General features: G+C 52.4%; 1 protein-coding gene across 1 annotated transcript; it reads right to left on the bottom strand.

Moving 5' to 3' along the window:
* Nucleotides 1-7242: 7242 nt before the first annotated feature.
* Nucleotides 7243-15022, bottom strand: LOC140720044 (nuclear factor 7, brain-like). The gene is made up of 6 exons (XM_073034946.1): nt 14612-15022; nt 14438-14533; nt 13790-14023; nt 13082-13104; nt 12867-12985; nt 7243-7873 (listed from the first exon to the last, which is right to left on the bottom strand). The coding sequence occupies exons 1-6, from the start codon at nt 15020-15022 to the stop codon at nt 7341-7343; spliced, it is 1416 nt and encodes a 471-aa protein (XP_072891047.1). The 3' UTR covers nt 7243-7340.
* Nucleotides 15023-21585: the final 6563 nt, after the last annotated feature.

The raw sequence follows: 21585 nt of genomic DNA, 5'->3' as shown, positions 1-21585 counted from the left end.
ACACACTCCTCCCCACCCTCTCCATCTGTCCATCCCCCACACACTCCTCCCCACCCTCTCCATCTTCCCATGCCCCACACGCCACCCTCTCCATCTGCCCATCACACACACTCCTCCCCACCCTCTCCATCTTCCCGTCACCCACACTCCTCCCCAGCCTCTCTATCTGTCCATCACCCACACACTCCTCCCCACCCTCTCCATCTTCCCATGCCCCACACGCCACCCTCTCCATCTGCCCATCACCCACACACTCCTCCCCACCCTCTCCATCTGTCCATCACCCACACACTCCTCCCCACCCTCTCCATCTGCCCATCCCCCCACACACTCCTCCCCACCCTCTCCATCTGTCCATCCCCCACACACTCCTCCCCACCCTCTCCATCTGCCCATCCCCCCACACACTCCTCCCCACCCTCTCCAACTGTCCATCCCCCACACACTCCTCCCCACCCTCTCCATCTTCCCATGCCCCACACGCCACCCTCTCCATCTGCCCATCACACACACTCCTCCCCACCCTCTCCATCTTCCCGTCACCCACACTCCTCCCCAGCTTCTCTATCTGCCCATCATCCACACACTCCTCCCCACTATCTCCATCTGTCCATCACCCACACACTCCTCCCCATCCTCTCCATCTGTCCATCACCCACACACTCCTCCCCACCCTCTCCATCTGTCCATCACCCCACAGACTCCTCCCCACACTCTCCATCTGTCCATCACCCCAACCACACTCTCCATCTGCCAACCACCCACACACTCCTCCCCACCCTCTGCATCTGTCCATCACCCGACACACTCCTCCCCACCCTCTCCATCTGTCCATCCCCCCACACACTCCTCCCCACTCTCTCCATCTTCCCATCACCCACACACTCCTCCCCACCCTCTCCAGCTGTCCATCACCCCACACACTCCTCCCCACCCTCCCATTCTTCCTATCACCCACACACTCCTCCCTACCCTCTCCATCTTCCCACGACCCACACACTCCTCCCCACCCTCTCCATTTGTCCATCCCCCCACACACTCCTCCCCACCCTCTCCATCTGCCCACCATCCACACACTCCTCCCCACCCTCTCCATCTTCCCTCCACCCACACACTCCTCCCCATACTCTCCATCTTCCCACCACCCACACATTCCTCCCCACCGTCTCCATCTGCCCACCACCCACACACTCCTCCCCACTCTCTCCATCTGCCCACCACCCACACACTCCTCCCCACTCTCCATCAGCCCATCCCCCACACACTCCTCCCCACCCTCTCCATCTTCCCTCCACCCACACACTCCTCCCCATACTCTCCATCTTCCCACCACCCACACATTCCTCCACACCGTCTCCATCTGCCCACCACCCACACACTCCTCCCCACTCTCTCCATCTGCCCACCACCCACACACTCCTCCCCACTCTCCATCTGCACATCCCCCACACACTCCTCCCCACCCTCTCCATCTGCCCACTATCCACACACTCCTCCCCACCCTCTCCATCTTACCTCCACCCACACACTCCTCCACACCCTCTCCATCACCCCACACACTCCTCCCCACCCTCTCCATCTTCCCATCCTCCACACACTCCTCCCCACCCTCTCCATCTGTCCATCCCCCCACACACTCCTCCCCACCTTCTCCATCTGTCCATCACCCACACACTCCTCCCCACCTTCTCCATCTGTCCATCACCCACACACTCCTCCCCACCCTCTCCATGTCCATCCCCCACACACTCCTCCCCACCCTCTCCAACTGTCCATCCCCCCCACACACTCCTCCCCACCCTCTCCATCTTCCCATACCCCACTCTCTCCATCTTTCCATCACACCACACACTCCTCCCCACCCTCTCCATCTGCCCATCCCCCACACTCTCCATCTTCCCATCCCACACAAACTCCTCCCCACCCTCTCCATCTGTCCATCACCCCAACCACACTCTCCATCTGCCCACCAACCACACACTCCTCCCCACACTCTCCATCTTCCCATCACCCACACACTCCTCCCCACTCTCTCCATCTGTCCATCACCCCACACACTCCTCCCCACCCTCTCCATCTGTCCATCCCCCACACACTCCTCCCCACCCTCTCCATCTGTCCATCCCCCACACACTCCTCCCCACCCTCTCCATCTTCCCATGCCCCACACGCCACCCTCAACATCTGCCCATCACACACACTCCTCCCCACCCTCTCCATCTTCCCGTCACCCACACTCCTCCCCAGCCTCTCTATCTGTCCATCACCCACACACTCCTCCCCACCCTCTCCATCTTCCCATGCACCACACGCCACCCTCTCCATCTGCCCATCACCCACACACTCCTCCCCACCCTCTCCATCTGTCCATCACCCACACACTCCTCCCCACCCTCTCCATCTGCCCATCCCCCCACACACTCCTCCCCACCCTCTCCATCTGTCCATCCCCCACACACTCCTCCCCACCCTCTCCATCTGCCCATCCCCCCACACACTCCTCCCCACCCTCTCCATCTGTCCATCCCCCACACACTCCTCCCCACCCTCTCCATCTTCCCATGCCCCACACGCCACCCTCTCCATCTGCCCATCACACACACTCCTCCCCACCCTCTCCATCTTCCCGTCACCCACACTCCTCCCCAGCTTCTCTATCTGCCCATCATCCACACACTCCTCCCCACCCTCTCCATCTGTCCATCACCCACATACTCCTCCCCACCCTCTCCATCTGCCCACCACCCACACACTCCTCCCCACCCTCTACATCTTCCCATCACACACACACTCCTGCCCACCCTCTCCATCTGCCCATCCCCCACAGACTCCTCCCCACCCTCTCCATCTGTCCATCACCCCAACCACACTCTCCATCTGCCCACCACCCACACACTCCTCCCCACTCTCTCCATCTGTCCATCACCCACACACTCCTCCCCACCCTCTCCATCTGCCCACCACCCACACACTCCTCCCCACCCTTTCCATCTGTCCATCCCCCACACACTCCTCCACACCCTCTCCATCTGTCCATCCCCCACACACTCCTCCCCACCCTCTCCATCTGTCCATCACCCCACACACTCCTCCCCACCCTCTCCATCTGCCCATCCCCTACACACTCCTCCCCACCCTCTCCATCTGTCCATCCCCCACACACTCCTCCCCACCCTCTCCATCTTCCCATGCCCCACACGCCACCCTCTCCATCTGCCCATCACACACACTCCTCCCCACCCTCTCCATCTTCCCGTCACCCACACTCCTCCCCAGCCTCTCTATCTGTCCATCACCCACACACTCCTCCCCACCCTCTCCATCTTCCCATGCCCCACACGCCACCCTCTCCATCTGCCCATCACCCACACACTCCTCCCCACCCTCTCCATCTGTCCATCACCCACACACTCCTCCCCACCCTCTCCATCTGCCCATCCCCCCACACACTCCTCCCCACCCTCTCCATCTGTCCATCCCCCACACACTCCTCCCCACCCTCTCCATCTGCCCATCCCCCCACACACTCCTCCCCACCCTCTCCAACTGTCCATCCCCCACACACTCCTCCCCACCCTCTCCATCTTCCCATGCCCCACACGCCACCCTCTCCATCTGCCCATCACACACACTCCTCCCCACCCTCTCCATCTTCCCGTCACCCACACTCCTCCCCAGCTTCTCTATCTGCCCATCATCCACACACTCCTCCCCACTATCTCCATCTGTCCATCACCCACACACTCCTCCCCATCCTCTCCATCTGTCCATCACCCACACACTCCTCCCCACCCTCTCCATCTGTCCATCACCCCACAGACTCCTCCCCACACTCTCCATCTGTCCATCACCCCAACCACACTCTCCATCTGCCAACCACCCACACACTCCTCCCCACCCTCTGCATCTGTCCATCACCCGACACACTCCTCCCCACCCTCTCCATCTGTCCATCCCCCCACACACTCCTCCCCACTCTCTCCATCTTCCCATCACCCACACACTCCTCCCCACCCTCTCCAGCTGTCCATCACCCCACACACTCCTCCCCACCCTCCCATTCTTCCTATCACCCACACACTCCTCCCTACCCTCTCCATCTTCCCACGACCCACACACTCCTCCCCACCCTCTCCATTTGTCCATCCCCCCACACACTCCTCCCCACCCTCTCCATCTGCCCACCATCCACACACTCCTCCCCACCCTCTCCATCTTCCCTCCACCCACACACTCCTCCCCATACTCTCCATCTTCCCACCACCCACACATTCCTCCCCACCGTCTCCATCTGCCCACCACCCACACACTCCTCCCCACTCTCTCCATCTGCCCACCACCCACACACTCCTCCCCACTCTCCATCAGCCCATCCCCCACACACTCCTCCCCACCCTCTCCATCTTCCCTCCACCCACACACTCCTCCCCATACTCTCCATCTTCCCACCACCCACACATTCCTCCACACCGTCTCCATCTGCCCACCACCCACACACTCCTCCCCACTCTCTCCATCTGCCCACCACCCACACACTCCTCCCCACTCTCCATCTGCACATCCCCCACACACTCCTCCCCACCCTCTCCATCTGCCCACTATCCACACACTCCTCCCCACCCTCTCCATCTTACCTCCACCCACACACTCCTCCACACCCTCTCCATCACCCCACACACTCCTCCCCACCCTCTCCATCTTCCCATCCTCCACACACTCCTCCCCACCCTCTCCATCTGTCCATCCCCCCACACACTCCTCCCCACCTTCTCCATCTGTCCATCACCCACACACTCCTCCCCACCTTCTCCATCTGTCCATCACCCACACACTCCTCCCCACCCTCTCCATGTCCATCCCCCACACACTCCTCCCCACCCTCTCCAACTGTCCATCCCCCCCACACACTCCTCCCCACCCTCTCCATCTTCCCATACCCCACTCTCTCCATCTTTCCATCACACCACACACTCCTCCCCACCCTCTCCATCTGCCCATCCCCCACACTCTCCATCTTCCCATCCCACACAAACTCCTCCCCACCCTCTCCATCTGTCCATCACCCCAACCACACTCTCCATCTGCCCACCACCCACACACTCCTCCCCACACTCTCCATCTTCCCATCACCCACACACTCCTCCCCACTCTCTCCATCTGTCCATCACCCCACACACTCCTCCCCACCCTCTCCATCTGTCCATCCCCCACACACTCCTCCCCACCCTCTCCATCTGTCCATCCCCCACACACTCCTCCCCACCCTCTCCATCTTCCCATGCCCCACACGCCACCCTCAACATCTGCCCATCACACACACTCCTCCCCACCCTCTCCATCTTCCCGTCACCCACACTCCTCCCCAGCCTCTCTATCTGTCCATCACCCACACACTCCTCCCCACCCTCTCCATCTTCCCATGCACCACACGCCACCCTCTCCATCTGCCCATCACCCACACACTCCTCCCCACCCTCTCCATCTGTCCATCACCCACACACTCCTCCCCACCCTCTCCATCTGCCCATCCCCCCACACACTCCTCCCCACCCTCTCCATCTGTCCATCCCCCACACACTCCTCCCCACCCTCTCCATCTGCCCATCCCCCCACACACTCCTCCCCACCCTCTCCATCTGTCCATCCCCCACACACTCCTCCCCACCCTCTCCATCTTCCCATGCCCCACACGCCACCCTCTCCATCTGCCCATCACACACACTCCTCCCCACCCTCTCCATCTTCCCGTCACCCACACTCCTCCCCAGCTTCTCTATCTGCCCATCATCCACACACTCCTCCCCACCCTCTCCATCTGTCCATCACCCACATACTCCTCCCCACCCTCTCCATCTGCCCACCACCCACACACTCCTCCCCACCCTCTACATCTTCCCATCACACACACACTCCTGCCCACCCTCTCCATCTGCCCATCCCCCACAGACTCCTCCCCACCCTCTCCATCTGTCCATCACCCCAACCACACTCTCCATCTGCCCACCACCCACACACTCCTCCCCACTCTCTCCATCTGTCCATCACCCACACACTCCTCCCCACCCTCTCCATCTGCCCACCACCCACACACTCCTCCCCACCCTTTCCATCTGTCCATCCCCCACACACTCCTCCACACCTTCTCCATCTGCCCATCACCCACACACTCCTCCCTACCCTCTCCATCTGCCGATCACACACACTCCTCCCCACAATCTCCATCTTCCCACCACCCACACACTCCTCCCCACCCTCTCCATCTTCCCATCCCCCACACACTCCTCCCCACACTCTCCATCCCCCCACACACTCCTCCCCACTCTCTCCATCTGTCCATCACCCACACACTCCTCCCACCCTCTCCATCTGTCCATCCCCCCACACACTCCTCCCCAAACTCTCCATCTGTCCATCCCCCCACACACTCCTCCCTACCCTCTCCATCTGCCCACCACCCACACACTCCTCCCCACCCTCTCCATCTGTCCATCCCTCACACACTCCTCCCCACCCACTCCATCTGCCCATCACCCACACACTCCTCCCTACCCTCTCCATCTGCCCACCACCCACACACTCCTCCCCACTCTCTCCATCTGTCCATCACCCACACACTCCTCCCCACCCTCTCCATCTGCCCACCACCCACACACTCCTCCCTACCCTCTCCATCTGCCGATCACACACACTCCTCCCCACACTCTCCATCTTCCCACCACTCACACACTCCTCCCCACCCTCTCCATCTTCCCATCCCCCCACACACTCCTCCCTACCCTCTCCATCTTCCCATCCCCCACACACTCCTCCCCACCCTCTCCATCTGCCTACCACCCACACACTCCTCCCCACCTCCCTCCCTTTACTCCAGGCTCCACTTTCCCCTCCTGTCAGATTCCAAAATCTTCAGCCCTTTGTCCCTGACACTGACACCTCCCAGTATCTGACTCACTTCCACACTCCACCCCTCCCTCATCTACCTGGATCCACCCATCACCTAGCCATTTGCCTACACAGATGTTACCTGACACGCTGGGAGACCCAGGCGCTTTGTGTCTTACCAAGATTCACCCTGACCTCCCTCTCCCAGTCAGCAGCACCATCACTTGCCCCAGTTACCCTGTCAGTCCCGGTGGACCTTAGTACCCGGGGGAGCCGGGGAGCTCAGGACCCACTGCCCGCGGCTGCTGCTGAATCCGCAGTGTTTTTGTTCCGTTGACGGATGCGGTGAACGGGTTAAAATTAATGGATCGATAATTCTCACATCGTGTTTATTTCACTCTCCGCACATTTATATTTACACTGACTTACTCCTGACTCTGGTCCCGGACCTGACCCGTTTACAGACCCGGAGCGGATCCGGAGCTGATTCTCAGCCACTTGTTTATATCCCAAGTCTCCAATAAAGGATAAAGTTTCTCCGTAAATTCATTCCCACTGAAGGTGTGGAGATGGGACTTGGTCTCCACATTGTAAAATGAAATTATCCCGGACTCATAACTGAGATAAACTCCCACCCTCCTGGGGATGGGACCGGCCGGGTGACGGAACCCAGGGGAGGTGTAGACCCGCATCTTGTCATTAATACGCTCGATGATCCAGAAACCGTTCTCCGGACTCTTTCTGAGTTCTCCCTTCCTCTCCACAGACTCTGCGGCGACTCCCAGACACCAGCCCCCATTCCCCATCACCTCCACCTCCCAGTAATGTGTCCCTGATGTGAATCCCTCCGATCCCAGCACACAAAGCCGGATTGTGAACCTCTTCCCAGTGTCAGGGAGATTCCTCCAGGTCCCGGTCCGTCTCACACTCTTCCGATCCTCAGACACCTCGAGTGCCGGATGCGCCGTTTCCACATCCAGGGTGACAGAGACTGGGGGGAGAAGCAGAGAATTAGAGAGTCATGGTCCTGGTGCAGGTCGATGGGAGCAGGTAGTTTAAATGCTTCGGTATAGACCAGGTGGGCTGAAGGGCCTGTGCTGTTAGTTTCTATCACTCTGTGACGCTCGTACAAAGACATAACGGTTTGTAGGTTAAATGGTCATTGTACATTGCCCCGTGATTAGGCTGGTTTTAAATAGTTGGGGTGCTGGGTGGAGCGGGTCGTTGGTCTGGGAAGGCCTGTTTCAAACTGTCTCTAAATAAATAAATAACCTCTTCACTGTCTATGAAACAACCAATTTTAGAGTCCTTCACAAACCTACTAAACACGTCACCTACATTCTCTCTTAATCGTTCATATGAATGATGAAAAACAGTGGACCCAGCACCGATCTCTGCAGCACAACCACTGGTCACAGTACTCCACCCAGACAACTCTGTATCCTATTCCAGATCGTACTGTATCCCATGTGATCTAACTCTCTGCTGCCTTGTCAAATCCCTCCCTAAACTCCATGGAGACGAAGACTACTGCACTTCCATCAGCTGTAATTTATTTATTGAGATACAGCACGGAATAGGCCCTTCCAGCCCTTCGACCCCCACCACCCAGCAACCCGATTTAATCCGAGCCTGACCATGGGACAAGTTACAATGACCCCCACCACACAGCAACCCCTGATTTAATCCGAGCCTGACCATGGGACAAGTTACAATGACCCCCACCACACAGCAACCCCTGATTAAATCCGAGCCTGACCATGGGACAAGTTACAATGACCCCCACCACCCAGCAAACCCTGATTTAATCCGAGCCTGACCATGGGACAAGTTACAATGACCCCCACCACCCAGCAACCCCTGATTTAATCCGAGCCTGACCATGGGACAAGTTACAATGACCCTCACCACCCATCAACCCCTGATTTAATCCGAGCCTGACCATGGGACAAGTTACAATGACCCTCACCACCCAGCAACCCCTGATTTAATCCGAGCCTGACCATGGGACAAGTTACAATGACCCCCACCACCCAGCAACCCCTGATTTAATCTCAGCCTGACCATGAGACAAGTTACAATAACCCCCACCACCAAGCAACCCCTGATTTAATCCGAGCCTGGCCATGGGACAAGTTACAATGACCAATTAACCTGCCATCCGGTACGGGTTTGAACTGTGAAACCGGAGAACCCAGAGGAAATCCACACGGTCACGGGGAGAACGTACAAACTCCTTACAGCCAGTGACGGGACATGAACCCGGGTCGCTGATACTGTAAAGCGTTGTGTTAACCACTATGCTACCGTAACGTCCATACAGAAATCCAAGCTGGGTATCCCTGATTAGTCCTCACCTTTCCAAATGAATGTAGATCCTGTCTCTCAGAATCCCCGCCATTAATGTACCCTCCACTGACATTAGGCTCACCAGTCTGTACTTCCCAGACTTTTCCCTACAGTCAATCTTCAATAAATGTTCAACATTAGTCTCCCTCCAGTCTTCTAGCCCCTCACCCATAGTTATCAATGACACACGTCTCCAAAATGGGCTCCACACTCTCCTCCTGAGCTTTCCACAATGTCCTGGGATACACTTGATCAGGACCTGGGGATTTGTCTCCCTTTCTGCATTTTAGGACCTGAAGCACATTTGCTTCTGTAATGTGGTAGAAAATGAGGTTGATCATCTTCTGTAACACGGGGGAATTGAGGGCCCTGTGGAACTGGCACAGAAGAGGCGTTGAGGCCTGGGACTGAGAAATGATGACGGGGAGGTTTAGAAGGATACGGGCCAAATGCAGGTAAATGGACTGGGAGGTGATCTGACTGAAATATATAAGGTTATGAGGGGTTAGATTGAGCAGAGGAGAAGGGGAGTGATGAGACAGGAGTCTGAAGTGACTGTGGACTGAAGATTGGTGAAAGATGTCAGGCAGGTTGCTCGAGGTAGTGGAAGGGTGGGGAGTGTGGACTGTGGAGTTGGGAGTCACTGGGAAATGAATGACAGGTGGAGACCAACACAATGAAAGTTTTGATCGCTAGTCGGAGCGGGGTTGCAGGGAAGGTGGGAGACAGCTGTGGGAGGGTGAAAAACAGGAGCTCAAAGGCCAACCTGTGCTGGAATATGATCGGTAAAGGAGGTTCCACTCTATCCGCCCAAAGGGGAACTTCCCAGTGACCAAACATTTTAATTCCCATTCCAAAATGTCGGTCCATGGCCGCCTCTTGCGCCAAGATGAGGCCATCCTCAGGATGGAGGAGAACACCTTGTATTCTGCCTGGGTAGCCTCTGACCTGATGGCATGAATATTGATTTCTTCTTCAGGTAAAATTTTTCTCACCCCTCCCCTCTTCTTCTATTCCCCACTCTGGCATATAATGTCTTCCCACCTCCCTACCACTACTCCCCGGGTTCCCTCTCCTCTCTGATAAGATTCCTTCCTCTCCAGCCCTTCAGCTTTCCCACCCCCGGCTTCACCTATCACCTTCCAGCTAGCCTCTCTCCCCTCTCCCCACCTTTTTATTCTGGCATCTCCCCCCTTCAATTTTAGTCCTGAAAAAGGATCACAGCCCAAAACATCAACTGTTTATTCATTCCAATAGATGCTGCCTGACCTGCTGAGTTCCTCCAGCATTTTGTGTGTGTTGATTTGGAATTCCAGCATCTGCAGACTTTTTCCTGTTTATGACAATGGGAACCATTAGGGGAGAGATGAATGGCAGATGGATCCAGGACCAGATGGGGGAGGGGTGGAAAGCCTGTGGTGAACTGTGTGTGTAGATGGAAACAGAAGGTGAAGGGGGATGAATATGGGTGATAAGGGTCTCCTTTCCCACAAACCCTCTCCCCACATTAGGACAGAGGGTGAATTTGCAGAGACTCTGGCAGATATATTTGCTTCACATTTCCCCACAGGTGAGCTGCTGGAAGACTGGAGGGTGGCTCAGGTGCTGTCGTAAGAAGGGCTGGAAGGTCACACCAGGGAACTCCAGGGGAGTCCAGAACTAGAGGGCAGAGACTGAAGGTGAGAGCGGAAAGTTTTTCAAGGGATCTGCAGGGCAACTTCCTCACTGTGAGGGAAGTGGGTACATGTGGAATTTGCTGCCAAAGGAAGCCGTAGAAAGAGGTAAAATTAAAATATTATAAAATCAATTTAGACAGGTACAACAAAAGGCAATGGTTAGAAGGATATGGGACAAACACACGGAAATGTGTCTGTGTCTCTGACAATGTGTCCCACTCCGATGGTGCATTTGGATATTATCAATATATCAATGTATCGTGTGTGTGTGTAGGTTGTGGTAATTATCAGTGAGTGTGTGTACACAATGAAGGTGAGTGTGCACATTGAACTATTTGTATGTTACAGTGTGTCTTCACATATCCAGTGTGTGTTGACAATGTGTGACACGTGTGTGAATTGTTCAAATAGAAACCATTCACTGTGTCTGAAGAGAATAGTTTCCAGGTTACTGATAGATAGATAGATAGATAGATAGATACTTTATTCATCCCCATGGGGAAATTCAACTTTTTTCCAATGTCCCATACACTTGTTGTAGCAAAACTAATTACATACAATACTTAACTCAGTAAAAAATATGATATGCATCTAAATCACTATCTCAAAAAGCATTAATAATAGCTTTTAAAAAGTTCTTAAGTCCTGGCGGTAGAATTGTAAAGCTTAATGGCATTGGAGAGTATTGACCTCTTCATCCTGTCTGAGGAGCATTGCATCGATAGTAATCTGTCGCTGAAACTGCTTCTCTGTCTCTGGATGGTGCTATGTAGAGGATGTTCAGAGTTATCCATAATTGACCGTAGCCTACTCAGCGCCCTTCGCTCAGCTACTGATGTTAAACTCTCCAGTACTTTGCCCACGACAGAGCCCGCCTTCCTTACCAGCTTATTAAGACGTGAGGCGTCCCTCTTCTTAATGCTTCCTCCCCAACAAGCCACCACAAAGAAGAGGGCGCTCTCCACAACTGACCTATAGAACATCTTCAGCATCTCACTACAGACATTGAATGACGCCAACCTTCTAAGGAAGTACAGTCGACTCTGTGCCTTCCTGCACAAGGCATCTGTGTTGGCAGTCCAGTCTAGCTTCTCGTCTAACTGTACTCCCAGATACTTGTAGGTCTTAACCTGCTCCACACATTCTCCATTAATGATCACTGGCTCCATATGAGGCCTAGATCTCCTAAAGTCCACCACCATCTCCTTGGTCTTGGTGATATTGAGACGCAGGTAGTTTGAGTTGCACCATATCACAAAGTCCTGTATCAGTTTCCTATACTCCTCCTCCTGTCCATTCCTGACACACCCCACTATGGCCGTGTCATCAGCGAACTTCTGCACATGGCAGGACTCCGAGTTATATTGGAAGTCTGATGTGTACAGGGTGAACAGGACCGGAGAGAGTACGGTTCCCTGCGTACTAACAATGTGCAATGCTGAGGCTCTGACTACAATCTGCTGAACCTTCTTGTGAATGTGTGTGAGGGAGATTTGCCAGACCAGTTATGCTGTGTCCACCAGTGTTAATGCTGGTTGGTGTGTCTGGGCTCAGACTCAATGTGGTGGTTTGATGACAACAGTGAGACTGGCGAGTCCAGCAGGGGGCAGAGCTGAGTCAATCAGACTGCGGTCACGGACAGGTCAGACAGGGGAAGGGGCACGAAGGACTGGTGTATTTTTCTGACAATCCCTGTCACCACAGTGATACCAGATTTTATCCCCTTTAATGTCATTAATGGAATATTAATTCCAGAGCTACCACGTCAGGATTCAAACCTGTGCATTGGTTTGTTTGTCCAGTGCAAATGGGATCAGGATGCAGTGATTCGACCAGTGAATTGTTTGTATATTGTCCCTCGTTTGGTTTGTTCAAGGGTCTGACATCTCCAGCTGACCATGTGGCAGTGATGCCTCCTGTCAGGTGGGGTTGGTGCCGGAATGAATCTGTATGTTTTACCTCGTTTAATGCTGTCCAACGCTTCTCCCAATGCCGTGTCGAACAAATAGGGGTGATAGAATTTTTCAGCCAGTAGGGCACCATCTGTCACTGACAATGTCTGGGTATCATCACTGATGCTGTAAATATTACACATCTTGTTATAAACTGAACATCAGTGATATTTGAACTATTTTACAAATCCACACAGAGTTTCAGTAAAGACCATGTCCTACCTCCTCTTCTGACGAGCTTCCTCCTGAAATAAATAAAACACAGATCTCAATTGACTGAGACTGACTGTCGGCATCCGAACAGCAGGAATCTGAGCCAAGTTATTACAAGCTGCTGAAAATTCCCACTTAACTCTCTCCCACTGAAACGAATGGAGAAAGAGGGACACAGAACCACGGGAGAAAGTACAAGGAGTGTTTATGAGATTTATACCATAACTGAGAGGATGGAACGTACAGGAGAGACTGGACAGGTTGTGTATTGTTATCCGGATACGATGTCAGGGAGGATCAGATAGAGGAATTTGACATTCCGAATGGATTTGATGGGGTGGGAGTGGAGAAAATATTTCTGCTTCTGTGAGACCAAAAGTCAAAGATAAAACACCAGATGGTTGCTAATAAATCCCACAAGAAACGTGGTGAAGAGAATATCAGAACCACACTCACAGCCCGTGACTGTAACTGGGCGTTACTCTGAGTATCGGGGATATTATACGTGGGAATCACAGCCTCTGATCAGAGTAACTCATTCCTGAGAAGGTTGCAGACTGTCCTGTGATGTACAGATGTTGTGGGAGGCCGGTTTGGGACCATGACAAATCTGAACAGTTCCACATGGTGGAAATCAGTTTCCAACTACAGTATTTGTGATAAAATGCATCATTTTGTGACTCTGCACATTCACAGAACCAAACTGAAATCTCTCACCATGAGGAACATGATATTTTCGTGTTGACCCATCCGTTCCTGTAACTTCGAGATTTCCTCCTGGATAGAATTTAAATTCTCTTGAATCTCTCGAAGATTTTTTTCCATTGGATTCAGAATCCTCTCCTCCTCTTCCCTGAGATCTCGGAGTGCGCGCTGCTCTTTCTCGGTGAGAACCCGGCGCAGTTCAGCAAAATGGGATGTGATGTGGGACTGAAATCTGTGTGACTGTTCCTGTCAATGAAAGGAGAGGCCAGTTTACTATAACAGATTAGTGTTGTATTTCCTTCTGACATGGCAGGTAACCATTCAGCCCATTGAAGTCTATGCTGGTTCTCAGATCAATCCCCTCCATCACATTCCCCCACGTCTCCCAGAAACATACATTCCGTCTCTGACCCACTAACTCCGACCTGATTCACAGACACCCAACTTCACAAGGTTAATTACAGTGGCAAATTTACCGTTCAACCAGGCAATGTGGGCTAAAGGAAGGTACTGGTTACGGGGAGAACATGCAAACTCCACGCAGACGGCTCCAGGGGTCAGGATCAATCCCAGGTTACTGGAGCTGCGATATTCTGCTATTCTGCATTAAAGGGAACAAAACTTCACATCGAATTTGTAAATTCTGCTCAGGAGCCTCACCCGAACTCCAGAAATCTTCTCTTTCTGTTGTTGCTCCATCTCCTCGAAGTCCGATTTCTTTTTAGTGAGAGAGTCTAAGGAAGATTTAACCCGACCCTGGGAATCAGAGAGTGAAGACATTAGACCAAAATATGCAACCAAGTAAACAGCTGATCAAAACCTGGTTCGTTTTACCTTGTAGATTTCAGCGGCTTCGTTAACCGGCATGAAGTTGTGAGACTTGTGTTCCCGCGCAGTCGCACAGATCAGGCAGATCAGTATCTTGTCCGTCTCACAAAACAGCTTCAATTCTTCCTCATGTTTCTCGCAGTGAAGTTTACTTTCCTTCCCTTTGAGATTCAGGTTTAGTTTTCGAGTTTTCTCAGACAGATTTGCCAAGGCCCGATTGACCTTGAGGGTGCGGTCTGCAAACTCCTCTCTACATTCCGGGCAGGAGTTTCTCTCCTCCCTTTCCCAATACCGTGTGATACAGGAGCGGCAGAAGTTGTGTCCACACTCCAGTATAACCGGATCGGTGAAGAAATCCAGGCAGATGGGACAAGTTACCTCCTCGGTTAAACTCTCGACCTGTCCTTTCGAAGCCATGTTAACTCCCGGTACTTCCGGGTTCAGGGTCCTTTCACTTCCTGGGAGCTGCCGAACCCTGCGGTACCGGGACTGTCCACCGGGGCGCTGCGGTACCGGGACTGTCCACTAGGGGCGCTGCAGTCTGGGGAATGAACGTTCCTTTTCAGTGAAGCAGGAATCGTGTTCATTCATTTCCACAGCAGCGATCAGAAACACACTAAACAAGTCTAACATAGATAAAGCCGGAGAGAAGAGCTTGTTCAGATTACGGCAGAACTGAAGGGACAAGTCCTGAAAAGAGGGGCACAAGGGACTGTAAATGCACGAGATTCTTGCTATTGAGGGAGTGCAGCGTAGGTTCACAAGGTTAATTCCCGGGATGGCGGGACTGTCATATGTTGAAAGATTGGAGCGACTGGGCTTGTCTACACTGGAATTTAGAAGGATGAGAGGGGACCTGATTGAAACATATAAGATTATTAAGGGATTGGACACGCTGGAGGCAGGAAACATGTTCCCGCTGATGGGTGAGTCCAGAACTAGAGGCCACAGTTTAAGAATAAGGGGTAGGCCATTTAGAACAGAGATGAGGAAAAGCTTTTTTCACCCACAGAGTGGTAGATATGTGGAATGCCTGAGTGTTGCTCTGCAATCTCCACGTCGCTGAGTCTGACAGTCTTCATCAGGCAGCGTCCACAACAGCAGCTCGAGGGACAGAGGGACTGGGGGTTGGATTGTGGGTGTGGGGACCCGTCTCCCACTTAAACACGGTTCAGATGGAACAGCACAGAAAGAACCTGCCAGACAGCAGTGGTGAGTTTCGGGAACAAGTCAGTTTATTCAGACCCTGTTACCGTGAACATCGGGGAACACTTCAAGTGTGATCTCAGAGATACTCCACTGAGTCAATGATCTTACGGGTGCACTACACCCCTGTCTCAACTCCGGGAGACACTGGAGAAGGTACACCTCCCTGTGTGAGGAAAGAGTTAATTGTGATTCCTCCTTGGGACATGCCAAAATAAAATGGAAGTTCAAAGGCAAAATGGTGTCAGGTTGGGATGTGTCAATGGTCTGTTTTCCCTCTGATTCACCAATGTCTTGTCCCTATTTTGGATGCACATCATGAGGATGAAATACCGATGAAGAATGTTTTCCTCCTTACATCCCCGTTGTTAGCTTCTTCTGTAATTTTGTGTCTGGGCTGCAGGTCGTTATAGATAAGAGGGTTTAGCTGGAACCACCAAGCTACGGAGAAATACTGGGGCGATGATTATGTTATGCTTTGATGGAATGTTAAATGGTATAAAAAGGGGCATTTTCTTTGTACAATGGGAGAGTTTTGTCTGAGGCTAGATCACCACCAGTGTTAGTGCTGAGATTTAGAAAAGATCGGGACGAGGGGATGGGGACTAGGGATGGGGAGCTGTGACGCCCTTCTGACATTGCGGAGATCGGCTCAGTGAATGATAAGAACTATTTTGATTCTGTACTGCAGCTACTGCAGACTTTTGATTTTTCTGTCTGTATTGCATTTGTGCTGGTTCTAATGAGCTGTTTTCTCGTGGCCTTGAACACGTGTGCAGCATCTCCTTTGTTTGTGAATACCCTGAGCTGAGCTCACCATGAGGCACATCAAGACCCTGCTGCCCCCCTCACTGGACCCCCTGCAGTTCACGTACCGTCCCAAACGCTCAACAGACGATGCCATTCCCATCACCCTCCACCTGGTCCTAACCCACCTGGACAAGAAAGACACGTACGTTCAGATGCTGTTCATAGACTTCAGTTCAGCATTCAACACAATCATTCCTCAGAAACTGATTGGAAAGCTGAGCCTACTGGGCCTGAACACCTCCCTCTGCAACTGGATCCTAGACTTCCTGACTGGGAGACCTCAGTCAGTGCGGATCGGGAGCAGCATCTCCAACACCATCACACTGAGCACGGGGGCCCAACAAGGCTGTGTGCTCAGTCCACTGCTGTTCAGTCTGCTGACCATGACTGTGCTCTAACACACAGCTTGAGCCACATCATCAAGTTCACTGATGACACAACCGTGGTGAGTCTCATCAGTAAGAACGACGAGTCAGCTTACAGAGAGGAGATGCAGCAGCTGACGGACTGGTGCAGAGCCAACAACCTGTCTCTGAATGTGAGCAAAACAAAACAGATGGTTGTTGACTTCAGGAGGGCACGGAGCGACCACTCCCCGCTGAACATCGACGGCTCCTCGGTAGAGATCGTTAAGAGCACCAAATTTCTTGGTTTTCACCTGGCGGAGAATCTCACCTGGTCACTCAACACCAACTCCAGAGCAAGGAAAGCCCAGCAGTGTCTCTACTTTCTGCGAAGGCTGAGGAAAGTCCATCTCCCACCCCCCATCCTCATCACATTCTACAGGGGTTGTATTGAGAGCATCCTGAGCAGCTGCATCAACTCCTGGTTCAGAAATTGCACCATCTCCGATCAGCAGATAGTGAGGTCAGCTGAGAAGATCATCGGGGTCTCTCTTCCTGCCGTCACGGACATTTACACCACACGCTGCTTCCGCAAAGCAAACAGCATTATGAAGGACCCCACACACCCCATCATGCAATCTCTTCTCCCTCCTGCCGTCTGGGTAAAGGCTCCGAAGCATTCGGGCTCTCACGACCAGACTGTGTAACAGTTTCTTCCCCCAAACCATCAGACTCTTCAATACCCAGAGCCTGGACTGACACCAACCTACTGCCCTCTACTGTGCCTATGGTCCTGTTTATTATTTATTGTAGTGCCTGCACTGTCTTGTGCACTTTACGCAGTCCTGGGGAGGACTGTAGTCTAGTGTAGTTTTTGTGTTTTTTACATAGTTCAGTGTAGTTTTTGTATTGTTTCATGCAGCACCATGGTCCTGAAAACGTTGTCTCGTTTTTATTGTGTACTGTACCAGCAGTTATGGTCGAAATGACAATAAAAGTGACTTGACTTGCGTCAGAAAATAACGCAATGAATCTTAAATATCATTTTCTTTATACCCGGTGCGGCCAGCACGTGGCGGGATTGCTCCAGTTATTCGCTCTCACACTCTGCTCCCACCCTGTCGGGACGGAGTGTGTCAGCAGATGCCAAGTGCACACCCGCTGCTCCCCACTGTCCAGCAGGGGTTGTGGGGATTTACTCTGATACACCCCCCCCCCACCACTGGTCCTTACCAGGGAGGGAGCATTGCAGACTGAGGGGATCACAAGCGAAACCCTCTGGTTTCCTTGGCTGTGTGAGTCTCGGGAAGATACTGTCTGGTCCCGTCAAACTTGTGAGATCGAGACGGTTCTCCATCCCGAACCCCGGTTTGTGTGGATGCCGTGTAATTTGCTGCCCTGTTAGATATTAGTGCCACGGAGTAACAGACAGGACACTGCATTCGAATAGAGGAAATATATTTATGAATCTGAACTAAAGGGTCAGTAAAGAAAAACAAAAAGAGAAGGGCCATTTTAATTAAACAGTTAAATATTCACAAGTTGGAGCTCAACATTTCACCATATTCACCGAACCTCAATCGGTCTCGGCACCGGACCATCGGATCACGGTCCCACACCGAATCGAATCTCACGACCTGTTCTCTCCAGTGTCTTCTCCCTTCATCTACCCCCGAACAAAAGCCCCAAGCCCAACTTCAGTGTCCCTCACCAGAGAAACCTCCCCTAGTTCCACCATCCTGACTGGATGACACACATTCCTCATCATCCCTTATCTTGAACAATGAGCCGAACAGGCTGAGAGCAGAACAGACTGATCTCACAGAGCTGCTGAATGAAATACCTACCGCAGAACAGGAAAAACGCGACCCAGGGCGTTACACAAGGTACAGAAGTCTGGGAACACGGTGACGCAGCAGCTGTCGAGGCAAAAGTCAGCAAGAGCTGACACAGACATTATAGACAGTCAGAGTCTCTTTATCCTCAGTGTGGGAAAGTCAAATACTACAGGGAGTGGATATAAGGTGAGAGGAGCAGGTTTAAAGGAGATTGATGAGGCAAGATTTTTTTTTACACAGAGAATGGTCGGTGCCCGGAACGTTCTGTCAGGGGAGGGGGTGGAAGCAGATTGAACAACATTTCAGTGGCATTCAGACAGACACATGAACAGTCAGGGAATGGCGGGTTGTGGCCAGATACAGGCCACACCTGGACACATCAGGATGCTCTTTATCAAAGCCAGCTCAGCTTTCAATACTGTCAAAACTAATCACTAAGCTGCAAGATCTTGGCCTCAATAACTCCTTGTGCAATTGGATCCTCAATTTCTGCACTTGCACACCCTTGTCATTTCAGATTGGCAACGTCTGCTCCACAATCTCCATCAGCTCAGATGCACCACAACACTGTGTTCTCGGACCCTGCTCAACTCGATTTACTCTCCTGACCGTGTGGCTGAGCACAGCTCCAATGCCAGGGTTAAGTTTGCTGGTGACACCACTCTCTCAGGCCAGTCAAAGGTGGTGATGAATCAGCGTATCGGAGGAGACTGAAAATCTGGCTGAGAGGCACCAGAACAACAACCTCCTAATGTCAGCAAGACTGAGAAGCTGATTATTGACTTCGGGAAGAGGAAACTAGAGCTCCATGAGCCAGTCCACACTGGAGGATCGGAGGTGGAGAGGTTCGGCCACTTTAAATTCCTCGGTGTTGTCATTTCGGAGGAACTGACCGGGGCCCGGAACGATTCAGTACAATTTTGAAGAAAGCAGACAGCGTTTCTGCTTCCTCCGGGGTTTGCCAAGATTCAGCACAACATGTAAAACCTTGACAAACTTATATAGGTGCGTGGTGGAGAGCATATTGACTGGCTGCATCACAGTCTGGTCTGGAATCACCAATACCCCAGCACTGAGCACATCTACACAGACCATTGTTGCAGGAAAGCTGCACACCCCCACCACCCGGCCCATGCTCTCTTCCCACTGCTGCCATCAGGACCCACATGATCCAGTTCAGATTCACCCTAACCCTAACCCCCACCACCCGGCCCATGCTCTCTTCCCACTGCTGCCATCAGGACCCACATGATCCAGTTCAGATTCACCCTAACCCTAACCCCCACCACCCGGCCCATGCTCTCTTCCCACTGCTGCCATCAGGACCCACATGATCCAGTTCAGATTCACCCTAACCCCCACCACCCGGCCCATGCTCTCTTCCCACTGCTGTCATCAGGACCCACATGATCCAGTTCAGATTCACCCTAACCCTAACCCCCACCACCCGGCCCATGCTCTCTTCCCACTGCTGTCATCAGGACCCACATGATCCAGTTCAGATTCACCCTAACCCCCACCACCCGGCCCATGCTCTCTTCCCACTGCTGCCATCAGGACCCACAGGATCCAGTTCAGATTCACCCTAACCCCCACCACCCGGCCCATGCTCTCTTCCCACTGCTGCCATCAGGACCCACATGATCCAGTTCAGATTCACCCTAACCCCCACCACCCGGCCCATGCTCTCTTCCCACTGCTGTCATCAGGACCCACATGATCCAGTTCAGATTCACCCTAACCCTAACCCCCACCACCCGGCCCATGCTCTCTTCCCACTGCTGCCATCAGGACCCACATGATCCAGTTCAGATAACTTCAAATTCACTCGCCCCAGCACTGAACTGTCCCCACAACCTATGGACTCACTTTCAAGTCACCTCATCTCATGTTCTTGATATTTATTGCATATTTATTTATTTATTTATTTATTTATTTATTTATTTATTTATTTATTTATCTATCACTATTTCTTGTTTTTCGTTCTCCTTGTACTTACAGTTTGTTGTCTTTTGCACACTGGTTGTCTGCCCTGTTTGTGCAATCTTTCATTGATTCCATTGTGGTTGTTGGATTTATTAAGAATGCCCACAAGAAAGTGAATCTCTGTTTGTATATGGTGAAATATATGTAGTTTGATAAGAAATTTACTGTGAACATTGGACTGAATACAGTGAACATGGGGGACAGAGGATGTTCTGCGCAGAGTGCATTGGTTCCCATTGTGTAATCCAACAGACCGAAGGCCAAAATATTAAATAGCACAAATGTAGATACGCGTATTAAGAAATAGCAACAGATGTGGCTATTTGGCCCTTTGTGTCTGTCCTGTCCTTCACTCAGAACGTCTGACCTTTGACCTCAGAGCCACTTTCCTGCGCCATCCCCATCATCACGGAGCCCCAGAAATTGAGAAACCTTGTGGAGAGAATTCCAGAGTTTCACTGCGTTCTGGGTGAGCCAGGTGAAACATCATTCTTGCCTCTGCTCTGTCAGTACCCCCGTTACACTGTGTCTGTCTCAGTCACACCACCTCTCATTCTTCTAACTTTGAGACAGGCCCAGCAGTGTAATCTCTCCGAGGACACTACGTAGAGGATAAAGCTTTAAAGTGGAGGGACAAAGTTGAAACAGGATGTTTTGTTTCAGGACATTACTATTCTCCTCACTGAAATCCCCAGGTTCAAACTGATCCATCAATGGACATATCACTAACTATTCTTTCTTCCAACAGATTCACAGAATCTGCTAAATAATCTTGTGTCTTCTTTTTGCCCTCCCG

Source organism: Hemitrygon akajei, chromosome 2, assembly GCF_048418815.1.
Source record: "Hemitrygon akajei chromosome 2, sHemAka1.3, whole genome shotgun sequence".
NCBI classification, from domain to species: domain Eukaryota; kingdom Metazoa; phylum Chordata; class Chondrichthyes; order Myliobatiformes; family Dasyatidae; genus Hemitrygon; species Hemitrygon akajei.
Note: the sequence above shows the minus strand (reverse complement) of the source record. Positions and strands in the feature narration are given on the sequence as shown.